At 46.6% G+C, this 13648-nt stretch overlaps 1 protein-coding gene across 6 annotated transcripts in view; it reads left to right on the top strand.

Moving 5' to 3' along the window:
- The window catches only part of bnc2 (basonuclin 2), a 233773-nt gene that overhangs the window by 150559 nt on the left and 69566 nt on the right, over positions 1 to 13648 (top strand). For 2 of the 6 annotated variants that reach the window (XM_090187766.1, XM_036933759.2), the window contains exon 1: positions 2921 to 3387. The exons of the other annotated variants lie outside the window; for them this stretch is intronic. In XM_090187766.1, the coding sequence (XP_090043892.1) occupies positions 3361 to 3387 (27 nt within the window). In that variant the 5' untranslated portion in view covers positions 2921 to 3360. Of the gene's footprint in view, positions 1 to 2920; positions 3388 to 13648 lie in introns of those variants that run through there. 6 annotated transcript variants of the gene reach the window in all.

Consider the following 13648-nt stretch of genomic DNA (forward strand, 5'->3'; position numbering starts at 1 on the left):
TCCCAACAAGACCCTCGACGGTGTAAACGCTATCCCAACAAAGACCCTCGACGGTGTAAGCGCTATCCAAGCGCGGTAACGTCAGTCACCCCCAGCTGTAAACAATCAATATACTAGTCTTCATTATTAATACGACAAGAGAAGAATGGAGAGAGATTCTCCAGAGTCCACAAACAACATGAAACATGGAGAATATTTCAAACCGTTTTGTTCCTTCAGTAGAATTCATTAGAGCTCTCTGTCAGAACACACACACACACACACACACACACACACACACACACACACACACACACACACACACAGATCAGGGGATACTCTATTTAAGTCCGATCACATACAGCAGAGGGAGAGATAAAAATCAAAACAACATTGTCTGAAACGTTGGTAATTATTTTTGGATGCGTGTCTCTGACATTTTGTCGACATAAGTAAATAATTTAGTATTTCTACTGGTAAAGTCCAAAGAGCCCAATTACGGAGGGTTAATATTGCTGCATCGTGTAAAAACATCCTTTTTTAATACTGAAGGAATATTCAAATGACTCGCCTTCATTATTCAAATATATTAGCAAAGTCATCACAGGGGGAAGAGAAGAGGAGATGGGGAATGATGCCGCTAGGAGACAGAAAGAGAGGGAGAGAAAGAAAATCAATAAACACGGGTCAAATCTGTTCTATAAGTGCTTCTTTTGGATTGTCTTAATGCCAAATTCAAGGACTCCCTAAAACATTTACCACTACAAATGTTAAGGTTGAAATATATTCACATTCTCTCAATACAATATTACATGTTTGTTTATTTAAAACATTATAGCCATGATCATTTTGGAAATATGACCAATGTTTTTCTATCTATTTGTCCATTTACTCTAAATGATAATGGTTTAGTTGCTCTATATCAGTTCTATCTGTTCACACAGACCCAGTAGCAGTTAGCCACGTGATTGAAACAATAGCGACTCAAAGCTAGTTCAAGAAACACTTTTGTCTCTTACTAAATACATATGTTACTAGATCAACATTGGGCAAGAGTCTCCCATTCACCAAAATCCCACGGTTTTGTAAGAAACACCGCAAGGAAACAGAATCGGACAAATAACATTTCAAATTTCGAGAGGAGGGCAGGGGGACTTGTGTCTGCTAGAGGCAGCGTTGAGTGACATTTGATGGGTTTATTTTAATACGCTTTTATAGATCTCTATTGTGTTGCTGTGTTTTTTTTTTAAACTCTGTTTTCACGGTTCACTCTGGGTGTTTGTTATTTAACGAAGAAGGAAGCTGGGGCCGGGGTGGCCGGTTAGGGCCCCATGGCCAGGCCCAGTGTTTGGCTCCAGTATCACAACTCGTATAGCCGTACAAAGTCAACATTACAAAGAGGTAACACATGTCGAGGTATGCTCGAAATTCGCCTTGTGCTGTGATCCGAAGATTCGAGGGCACACACACGATGTCAAAAAGAATGCATCCTATATCCTATTGCTACAGGCCACAGTGAAGAGGGGAGTTAGGGGGCGCTTTTCTTGCTTCCATGCTAATTTGTCCCTGGGCGATAGTGGAGTTGGCATGCATGTTGTCTGAATATGAACATATGTGTGGAAGTATATGTGTGGTGGTGAGCTTGTGTGACTCAATGTATTTTTTTGCAGTGTGTGTCTCTCTCTCTCTGTGTGTGTGTGTGTGTGTGTGTGTGTGTGTGCAAGAGCCAGTTTGTTTGGTTTTTCCCTTACTTCAGCACATCTGAGAGAGCTTTTCTGGAGCTCCAGAGCCCTGTCCAAACAAAGATGGCCGAAGGACGGGAGGGCCGAGGGGTGGTGCTTTTTTCTTTCTTTCTTTGAAAAAGGGGACAAAAAGAGCCCTGCGAAAACCGGGAGGAGAGAAAACCGAGCTCCTGAGAAAGGCAGCTGGAAACACGAAGTCTTGTGGTTTCTTGTCTCCCCCTCCACTCTCCCCATCTCTTCATCCCCCTCCCCCCTCCCTCCACTCTCCCCATCTTTTACCTCCTCCCCCCTCTGGTCCAGCTGCACTTAGATGAGTCCGCTTGCTTCGTCCCCCCCCCCCCCACCACCACTGCTGCCAGGACGAGAGAGAGTGTCGCAGCTGGTAATACTTACAGGCTTTACCGCGGTAACGCATGCGATCCATTAGGGCCGGCGAGGCCCCGACATGTTGTTGCTGCACCAGTCCCAGGCCGTGTTATTGTTAGGATGTGGTAAAATTATAAATATGAGAGGCAGGAATCAGAGTTGAGGGGACGGAGGGGGGTAGGTTGGAGTAACATGCTACTCGTTAAGAGCTGTGCCACTGGCGCATGTTTCATGATTGGGTGGCAATAAAAAAGTCTGTCACAATTTGTTCAGATAATGACTTAATGCTAGAAGCCTGGAAGACGCACAAACATATGTCGAGCGAGTCGTCGATAGCTTTATAATTGCTAAAAGGAGCCCCCCTCTAGTTCTTATGAGGTGGACCGACGGAGGGCCCCTGGGTGGTGGGTTGGTAATTTGGTCGGGTCGATTTACAGGATGGCAATCAAATCCCTGGCAACCAACCATCTTCCCTGTTGCATATGTTGAGTCTGCTTCACTCTGAGTTTTACAACTTCAACCAACCATCTTCCCTGTTGCATATGTTGAGTCTGCTTCACTCTGAGTTTTACAACTTGTAACAAGTCATTCAAGCCCATAGTCGTGGATTGGAAGTTGAAGTTGCCCTGCGGGTGTGAAGTTCTATAGAGAACTGTAATGTTTAGATACTGAAATACTGGTATGCATCGCCAAGACTAAATATTAGTGTGCACTTGGCACTTTTGGAGAGGTTCGCTGTCGCAACAGGTCCTCCTATCTCTTTCTCTGTCACTCCCCTTTCTCTCTCTCTCCCCCTCTCTCTCGTTTTCTCTCCTCTCTCTCTCTCCACCCCATTTCTCTGTCTCTCTCTCCACCTCTCTCTCTCTCTCTCTCTCTCTCTCTCTCTTTCTCTCTCTCTGTCTCCACTCCTCTCTCTCTCTCCCCCCATTTCTCTCTCTCTCGTGGTGACTGACCTGTGACACCGAGACATTGTCTCACCTCTACTTCAGTCCCTCTATCTGTGAACTTTGTAAAGGCAGATAAAGAAGTAAGCGCCCAGATGGACTTTCCTTTAGTCACAGGCTACATTCCTCTCCTCTCCTTCTCCGTGTGGCTGGGGTGTGGGAGGGACACTTGCACATTTGTCACTGCACTAATGTAGCCATGGGGTTTGAGTACAGCGCAGAGTCTCTCTCTCTCTCTCACTAGCGTGTTTCAGTGGGGTGTGTATAGTCTAATGGAAGGAATGCTTACCTTGGAATAGCAGGATCTGAACCGGGGACCTCCTGTACGGATGAGGAGCTGGCATCTCACTATGCAGGTAATTACAGACAACAGTTGAGACATCTAGTAGTTCAGGGCTTTGAATGGCATGGTAACATGGAGGTGAGGACATGTCATCTGAATGTCCTGAGGTCAAAGGTCAGATGGAACTTGGATTGGAACTGGACGTTTTAAATGAATGACCTTATTTGGATAATTTTCGTGCAAGCTTGTGTTGATGTCATAATGGAACGGTCATTACGGAGTGTCCAGTGATACACCCAAAAAGTGTTTGTTTGTGGTTGTGAATGATGTCTAAGGACAAAGTTCTCCTGATTCAACATAGCCTGTATTACCACAGCTAGCCTGTATTACCACAACATGGCCTGTATTACCACAGCTAGCCTGTATTACCACAACAGCCTGTATTACCACAGCTGGCCTGTATTACCAACACATGGCCTGTATTACCACAACATGGCCTGTATTACCACAACATGGCCTGTATTACCACAGCTGGCCTGTATTACCACAGCTTGCCTATATTACCACAGATGGCCTGTATTACCACAACATGGCCTGTATTACCACAGCTGGCCTGTATTACCACAACATGGCCTGTATTACCACAGCTGGCCTGTATTACCACAACATAGCCTGTATTACCACAGCTGGTCTGTATTACCACAACATAGCCTGTATTACCACAGATGGCCTGTATTACCACAGATGGCCTGTATTACCACAGCTTGCCTGTATTACCACAGCTGGCCTGTATTACCACAACATGGCCTGTATTACCACAGCTGGCCTGTATTACCACAGCTGGCCTGTATTACCACAGTTGGCCTGTATTACCACAGCTGGCCTGTATTACCACAGCTGGCCTGTATTACCACAGCTGGTCTGTGAGGAAACCCAGGTGTTTAGATGCTAATGTCGACTCTGACATATTTGTTTGCTCCTCAGAAAGAAACAAATATTGCGCTGTGGGTCGTGGGTCTTGAACCCCAACAAATCAATAACATAACACACGGTAGTTTTCAGTTTATACAAAACCCCACACATACATGATCTGGAGATGACTTACAAACAATTACAACAGGCTTTTGGCTACGAAAAGAAAAGGGGCCAAATAAAAAATATTAAACTATTTGCAAGATTAAATCTAGGAGCTCTTCCAAGACTTGTCAGGTTTGGTGGGGGCTTGGAGTATGAATTAGGAGTTAGGAGCAGAAGAGTGTGTGTGTGTAGTGTGTTGGGGACCGGCGCGCTGACTAAAAGTTCACCAGGGGAGTCTCCTGACCCGGGCCGGCTGTCGTCAGGTTCCCGTCAACCGCCTCCCTCCTTGTGTGTCCCGTCGCCCACGCCAACAACCCTCGACAACGGAGAAGTCCCCTCCTGGCGGGGTCGCCGAGGGTGCGAGATGTTTAGGCTCTGACTAATACCTCCCGTGTGTGTGTCCAGTGTGTGTGTGTTTAGGAGAGAGAGCAGATGCTGCTGGTCATCTCTACCCCTCTCATGTCAACACACACTTTCATCCCTAACACTCCTCCACTCCGCCAAAAAACATCCCCTCCCTCCCTCCCTCCCTCCCTCCCCTCCCTCCCTCCCTCCCTCCCCTCCTCCCTCCCTCGCTCCCTTCTTTCTTCTCCTCACTTCTCTGGACCTGCTACTGCTCTCTAGCACCAACATGCTGGCGGTCACACTGTGTGGTCGTGTCACTCCTTCAGTTACTCCCAGACTCAGCCTAGCATGTTTTCATACCATATGCAGTACATCTGAAGACTAACACGCATATACTGACTTATTGCTAGGCGTCATGTGTAGAGTTACAATATAAGACTTTTATCTCCCTCACCAACTTCAAACATCAGCTATCTGAGCAGCTAACCGATCGCTGCAGCTGTACATAGTCTATTGGTAAATAGCCCACCCATTTTCACCTACCTCATCCCCATACTGTTTTTATTTATTTATTTTTCTGCTCTTTTGCACACCAATATCTCTACCTGTACATGACCATCTGATCATTTATCACTCCAGTGTTAATCTGCAAAATTGTAATTATTCGCCTACCTCCTCATGCCTTTTGCACACAATGTATATAGACTCCCCCTTTGTTTTCTATTGTGTTATTGACTTGTTAATTGTTTACTCCATGTGTAACTCTGTGTTGTCTGCTCATACTGCTATGCTTTATCTTGGCCAGGTCGCAGTTGCAAATGAGAACTTGTTCTCAACTAGCCTACCTGGTTAAATAAAGGTGAAATAAAAATTAATTAAAAAAAAAAAAAGACTAGAGTGGGCCTATGTCATAAACCTGTTCTTTTGAATTCTGTGACTGCATGTCACCACTTCTCTCGAGGTCACTGTCTTGTCTCTGCAGGTGTACATTAGTGGGTGACTTTGTTTGTGCCAGTTTTGACTAAACCACTGATAATGTGTTGGGTAATCGGTGCAGGTGTCAGGGCCTGCAGAGGAGACGTGTCACCCTTATCTGGTGAGGAGGGACACTCTCTGATAGGCTGAAGGTCGGGGGGGTGGAGTCAACGCAGGTGTGCGACACGCAGCTCTGTCCCCCTCCTCCACACTCCTCCTCTCCACTCAGTTTTAGAGAATGATCAGAAAATGTGTTAATTATTCATTCTTGTCAAGAGGGGAACTCCGCTTTACAATGTGAGTTGTATTTCACTTTGTTAGTTCCTGTACATTGAGTAGGATAATGGAGACTCCCTGAGTGTACTCTGTGATCAGGGTTCCTTCTATGTGTGTGGTTTGTAATCAGGGGACTAGCTTATTATTTGGATACATTGAACAGTAACATGTTCAGTAAGAGTAGGAATAGCAGGTGAGAGCTATACTCCCTCCCTCTAGAGTAGGAATATCAGGTGAGAGCTATACTCCCTCCCTCTAGAGTAGGAATATCAGGTGAGAGCTATACTCCCTCCCTCTAGAGTAGGAATAGCAGGTGAGAGCTATACTCCCTCCCTCTAGAGTAGGAATAGCAGGTGAGAGCTATACTCCCTCCCTCTAGAGTAGGAATAGCAGGTGAGAGCTATACTCCCTCCCTCTAGAGTAGGAATAGCAGGTGAGAGCTATACTCCCTCCCTCTAGAGTAGGAATATCAGGTGAGAGCTATACTCCCTCCCTCTAGAGTAGGAATAGCAGGTGAGAGCTATACTCCCTCCCTCTAGAGTAGGAATATCAGGTGAGAGCTATACTCCCTCCCTCTAGAGTAGGAATAGCAGGTGAGAGCTATACTCCCTCCCTCTAGAGTAGGAATAGCAGGTGAGAGCTATACTCCCTCCCTCTAGAGTAGGAATAGCAGGTGAGAGCTATACTCCCTCCCTCTAGAGTAGGAATAGCAGGTGAGAGCTATACTCCCTCCCTCTAGAGTAGGAATAGCAGGTGAGAGCTATACTCCCTCCCTCTAGAGTAGGAATAGCAGGTGAGAGCTATACTCCCTCCCTCTAGAGTAGGAATAGCAGGTGAGAGCTATACTCCCTCCCTCTAGAGTAGGAATAGCAGGTGAGAGCTATACTCCCTCCCTCTAGAGTAGGAATAGCAGGTGAGAGCTATACTCCCTCCCTCTAGAGTAGGAATAGCAGGTGAGAGCTATACTCCCTCCCTCTAGAGTAGGAGTAGCAGGTGAGAGCTATACTCCCTCCCTCTAGAGTAGGAATAGCAGGTGAGAGCTATACTCCCTCCCTCTAGAGTAGGAATAGCAGGTGAGAGCTATACTCCCTCCCTCTAGAGTAGGAATAGCAGGTGAGAGCTATACTCCCTCCCTCTAGAGTAGGAATATCAGGTGAGAGCTATACTCCCTCCCTCTAGAGTAGGAATATCAGGTGAGAGCTATACTCCCTCCCTCTAGAGTAGGAATATCAGGTGAGAGCTATACTCCCTCCCTCTAGAGTAGGAATAGCAGGTGAGAGCTATACTCCCTCCCTCTAGAGTAGGAATAGCAGGTGAGAGCTATACTCCCTCCCTCTAGAGTAGGAATAGCAGGTGAGAGCTATACTCCCTCCCTCTAGAGTAGGAATAGCAGGTGAGAGCTATACTCCCTCCCTCTAGAGTAGGAATAGCAGGTGAGAGCTATACTCCCTCCCTCTAGAGTAGGAATAGCAGGTGAGAGCTATACTCCCTCCCTCTAGAGTAGGAATAGCAGGTGAGAGCTATACTCCCTCCCTCTAGAGTAGGAATAGCAGGTGAGAGCTATACTCCCTCCCTCTAGAGTAGGAATAGCAGGTGAGAGCTATACTCCCTCCCTCTAGAGTAGGAATAGCAGGTGAGAGCTATACTCCCTCCCTCTAGAGTAGGAATAGCAGGTGAGAGCTATACTCCCTCCCTCTAGAGTAGGAATAGCAGGTGAGAGCTATACTCCCTCCCTCTAGAGTAGGAATAGCAGGTGAGAGCTATACTCCCTCCCTCTAGAGTAGGAATAGCAGGTGAGAGCTATACTCCCTCCCTCTAGAGTAGGAATAGCAGGTGAGAGCTATACTCCCTCCCTCTAGAGTAGGAATATCAGTTGAGAGCTATACTCCCTCCCTCTAGAGTAGGAATAGCAGGTGAGAGCTATACTCCCTCCCTCTAGAGTAGGAATAGCAGGTGAGAGCTATACTCCCTCCCTCTAGAGTAGGAATAGCAGGTGAGAGCTATACTCCCTTCCCCTAGAGTAGGAATAGCAGGTGAGAGCTATACTCCCTCCCTCTAGAGTAGGAATAGCAGGTGAGAGCTATACTCCCTCCCTCTAGAGTAGGAATATCAGGTGAGAGCTATACTCCCTCCCTCTAGAGTAGGAATAGCAGGTGAGAGCTATACTCCCTCCCTCTAGAGTAGGAATAGCAGGTGAGAGCTATACTCCCTCCCTCTAGAGTAGGAATAGCAGGTGAGAGCTATACTCCCTCCCTCTAGAGTCATTTCATGGGAATTCTTTTTCTGCAGACTGAATTCTTTGTAGTTGTTTTTCTCCTTCCTGTTGTGAGTGTGAGATATCATAAAAAAAGCACCCAGTGTGACTTCGATGCAGAACAAAAACAGACATTTAAAAAGCAAAACACATTTTCCTGTAGCATTTTCTTAAACACACTGAAGCCATAAATCTCTCCTTCTACCTCACACTGACAACACTACTGAGGATTTCACTGTACGTTCTACACCTGTTGTATTCGGCGCATGTGACAAATACATTTTGATTTGAATAATAACTCTACTAATAATAACTTTATTAATCATGTATTAATAGTTTATTAATAATAGCGTTCATTACCAACAACGTATCATACATTCTGTTCAGAGTGCTCCTCTTGTACTGTGCTCCCTGCCTGGCCTGTCCATCTGTCTGTCTGTGTCCATGTCCACCATCTGTGGGTGAGGAATGCGGCGAGCCAGACAAAAGGATTGGCAGAGTCCTCTCTCCGTCTGTACTCCCAGTGCCTCCAGATAGCTATAAAACACCTGGACAAGACCAGCAGGTGACGGTAGCAGGCTAGGGGGGTTAGGTGCGGGGAGGAGATAGAGATCAGTGACAGGCCGTCCCATATAGCTAGGCCATCCTCCCGCCCCTATCCAGAACCTCCTCACCCTACTTCAACCTTATTCCTCAATGTTCCCCCTTGGCGCCCCACCTCCCCTCCGGTCTCCACCCCCCACCCACCCTCCTTTGCCCTACCAACAATCCACCCTCCACCACACTGGCCCCCTACCTAGTGTATAGCCTGCGTCCATCCCTCCAAGCCCTCCTTCGGCTCTTTGAACTCCACTAGTATCTCTGGACAGTGCTGTCACTGGGCACATGGTTTGATCTCTGGCTTTGAGGAGAGCCAAGCGGGACCATGGCCTGGGCTGGTCTGAACACAAAGAGATTGTCCACTCCTCTCTCTCTCCCTCTGCTCAGAAATGTATACAAGGGAGGGAGGACATCAATGGAGGCTCCCTCCACCACTCCTCCACTTGATATGATTAACCACTCCCTGTTTGAGCTGACATCACATTTGTATCTATCTAGTGTGTTAGCTGAGAGCAGTAGAATGACTGGTGAGGATAAGCAGATTTGGGGATTTGCCATTGAACTGTCCTCTCTAACTTTGTGTGTCTCTCTCACTCTCTCTCTGTGTCTCAGTCTCAGTCTCTGTGTTTCAGTCTCTGTGTCTCAGTCTCTGTGTCTCAGTCTCTGTGTCTCAGTCTCTGTGTTTCAGTCTCTGTGTCTCAGTCTCTGTGTCTCAGTCTCTGTCTCTGTGTCTCAGTCTCTGTGTCTCAGTCTCTGTGTTTCAGTCTCTGTGTCTCAGTCTCAGTCTCTGTGTCTCAGTCTCTGTGTCTCAGTCTCTGTGTCTCAGTCTCTGTGTCTCAGTCTCTGTGTCTCAGTCTCTGTGTCTCAGTCTCAGTCTCTGTGTCTCGGTCTCTGTGTCTCAGTCTCTGTGTCTCAGTCTCTGTGTCTCAGTCTCTGTGTCTCAGTCTCTGTGTTTCAGTCTCTGTGTCTCAGTCTCAGTCTCTGTGTCTCAGTCTCTGTGTCTCAGTCTCTGTGTCTCAGTCTCAGTCTCTGTGTTTCGGTCTCTGTGTCTCAGTCTCTGTGTCTCAGTCTCTGTGGCTCAGTCTCTGTGTCTCAGTTTCAGTCTCTGTGTCTCAGTCTCTGTGTTTCAGTCTCTGTGTCTCAGTCTCTGTGTCTCAGTCTCTGTGTCTCAGTCTCTGTGTCTCAGTCTCTGTGTCTCAGTTTCTGTCTCTGTCTTACACAATAGGATATCCAGCTGGGTCCTTTCATTATGAAGCATGACTATCCTGGAATACACTCAGACTCACCAGGTTTCATCATGGATCCCATTTTACCTACGTGTCTTCGAGAAGTGTTCACATCACCCCCAAAATATCTGTCTTCCTGTGACTCCCCTTAGCAGTAAAGGAGAATACGGTAACGGTAAAGGAGAATACGGTAAAGGTAAAAGAGAAAACGGTAACGGTAAAGGAGAATACGGTAACAGTAAAGGAGAATACAGTAACGGTAAAGGAGAATACGGTAACGGTAAAGGAGAATACGGTAACGGTAAAGGAGAATACGGTAAAGGTAAAAGAGAATACGTTAACGGTAAAGGAGAATACGGTAACGGTAAAGGAGAATACGTTAACGGTAAAGGAGAATCCGGTAACGGTAAAGGAGAATACGGTAAAGGTAAAAGAGAATACGTTAACGGTAAAGGAGAATACGGTAACGGTAAAGGAGAATACGTTAACGGTAAAGGAGAATACGGTAACGGTAAAGGAGAATACGTTAACGGTAAAGGAGAATACGGTAACGGTAAAGGAGAATACGGTAACGGTAAAGGAGAATACGGTAACGGTAAAGGAGAATACGTTAACGGTAAAGGAGAATCCGGTAACGGTAAAGGAGAATACGTTAACGGTAAAGGAGAATACGGTAACGGTAAAGGAGAATACGGTAAAGGTAAAGGAGAATACGTTAACGGTAGAGGAGAACACGGTAACGGTAAAGGAGAATACGGTAACGGTAAAGGAGAATACGTTAACGGTAGAGGAGAATACGGTAACGGTAAAGGAGAATACAGTAACGGTAAAGGAGAATACGGTAACGGTAAAGGAGAATACGTATCAATAGAACTATCTGGTTTTGGGTGACTACAATCTCACAGGGTAGATCTGTTAGAGGGGGTGTACTTTCAGCTGACACAAACACAAATATTAGGTCTATAATAGTTCAAAGTTGAGGTAGGGTATTACTATATTTATTAATCTTTCGGGTGTATATTTGTTCTCATATATCCATATATGTAAAATAATAATACTGAAAACCACTAGCAACAGATGACAACACAATTTCTAAATCAAAGGTAAAATGTCTAACATCTAGTTTTCTAGCTTTTCTTCCAAGCCGGTCAGTACCGGCTTTCATTTCATTGTCACAACGTCGACAGGACAAAAACATTGTCGCTGTCACGTCTCTCCCTGTCTCTCCAATACCCATGAGGCCTTGCAGTCTGTCTGATGTCTCAGAACTGGCATGTAGCCCGTCCGCTGTCATCTCCGTCTTCTCAGGTCTCAAGAACACTAGGATCTTAGTCCAGGACTCTTGGGACTCTATACGGGCCGTATAGGTTCGCTGGTATGCCGCTTGGCCACTGCGCTGTCACAGCTGGCGATGGAATCCGATCAAGTAGGGCATATAAGGCACAACAGGAATGAGAGGGGCGAGCCAAAAACATCTGAAATTCATCTGTCTTCATCTTTCCCCCTAATCCCTTATTTCTTCACGTGTGTGTTTTATTCTCCTTTTCTCTCTTCCAGTATGGTGCTTCTCTGCTCAGATGTAAGCAGGGCTGTGCTGAACATAACTTGAGAGAGGGAATGAATGTCAACAAAGGGTCTAATTGGCCTGACTTGATGACAATAAAGGTGGGGGTGAGGGGGTAGATTAGGGAGCGAAACCAAAAAGACATGGACAGACTGACCCTACATGGGAACAACAGACAGGGTTATTCCTTTTTCTATTTGAAAGGGAAGAAAGAAAAAGAGGGGTCCCAGGTGAACACAGGAAAACACATGCTTCTCTTCTTCTTCTCCTCCTTCTGTAATCCACCGGAGACTCACGCCCCATTTGGTTCCCATTAGCATAACTCTGGTCCCTCTGCCCCGTGTCAGAGCCCAGTCGCACAGCTGCACATAGGACAGGGACCTCTGCCATTGTGGCTGCGAAGCAAAAAGCAAACCAGAACTGACATGGAGGACTGGTGTTGTGCTGTGGGGATTTGAAAGGCAGAAGGAGAGGCCTGTGTTCGAAGTTGACTACATTTTCCCTTTCCCTTGTAACCGGGCGTTTTATACCGAAAGCCTGCGAACAACTGATTAATCGTTGTTTACTCAGCAGCATTTAGGAATTGGAAGGCAAGAAAGTTCCGTTTTAAGTCAGACCCAACGTATAAAGCCAAACAAGCAAAAATTTGCCTCTGAATTTGTGGCATGTTGCGTCTGCTACAAAGACCTCCTTTATCCCACACAGTTTTATTTGTCACCTGGTTTCAATATGGACTCTGTGAAGTCCTGAGACTATCTCTCCGAGAGAGAGCCAGGGCCTGCTTTATGACACGCACCATGCCTGCTTTCCCTGCACACGTTGGACACACATTTCTGGCAGGAAGCAGACAGCGTTTCAGCAGCTAACTCATGGATGAGATAGTATCTTGCGGGTGGAAGAGAGGACAAGATGCTCCCAGTGTTTTACAGTGACCTGGGCATACACATTTAAGTTGGAGCTGCTGCGGACACACACACACACACACACACATACACACACACACACACACACAGACAGGGATCTCATTTAACTCTCGGCTTTGCTTTACTCTCTACCAAAGAAATGTGGTCTGTGGTTCCATGTTCAACATGGATAAAGGTTTCAATTAAATCTGAGACAGGGAACAATAACCATCCAGCCTCTCCCAGCTGGTCTGGCTGGCTTCCCTCTGCATGCATGGAGGACACCGTGTGGAGGAGAGGAGTTAAGGGGTGGACTTTTGGGACGGGGACAAGTGGGGTTTTGTACTGTAATAGAGGACGCAAAGGGGCTGTTAGGGAGTGGACATTTTAGGGTGGGAGTGGAGTTGGACATTAAAAAGAATAATGAAGGTTTCAGAGTTGACATTGAAATAGGTCGAGGGTTAACAGAGGTGACATTTAAAGCTGTCATATAATAACAGAGTTGACAGTGAATATCATGTAGATGTCTCTACGTTACCAGGACAGTTTTGAGGCCAGAGGAGTTAACGGAATGGACATTGGAGAGAACAAGTAGCCCATTCCCCTGCTGCTAATTTTTCTAGTGTTTCAGGATGAACACAACACAAAACACACACACACACACACGCACACGCACACGCACACACGCACACACGCACACACACACACCCCCCTCTCTGTGTCCTTTCCCTCACTGTCCCCCTTTAGCAGTGAGCTAGAGAGGAAACCCTGACGAGACACTATAGTGACTAATGCTCCAGTATCTGGCCAGCCAGGCTGCTGATAACACAACCTCCCGCTCCACAGCAGGGCTGCAGGGACCAATATGAACGACTGTACAGGACCAGACCCAGCCCAGATCAGCTTCAGTCCAGACCCTGGCCACAGAGACACCAGAGAGAGAGAGGGCGAGGCTGGGGAGCTGCATCATCAGAACCCCTCCATCTCCTTCACTCCCATCCTCTAGTCCTGTTAAAGAACTACGTTGTTTTACATTCACATCCGCTACTCCCCTCATGTGTTGTAGACCGTCTCTAGTGTCGGTATGAAGACACACTGCAAATAATCTAGACCGT

This window comes from Oncorhynchus mykiss, chromosome 10 (genome assembly GCF_057628025.1).
Source record: "Oncorhynchus mykiss isolate SJ-2025 chromosome 10, ASM5762802v1, whole genome shotgun sequence".
Classification (NCBI taxonomy): domain Eukaryota; kingdom Metazoa; phylum Chordata; class Actinopteri; order Salmoniformes; family Salmonidae; genus Oncorhynchus; species Oncorhynchus mykiss.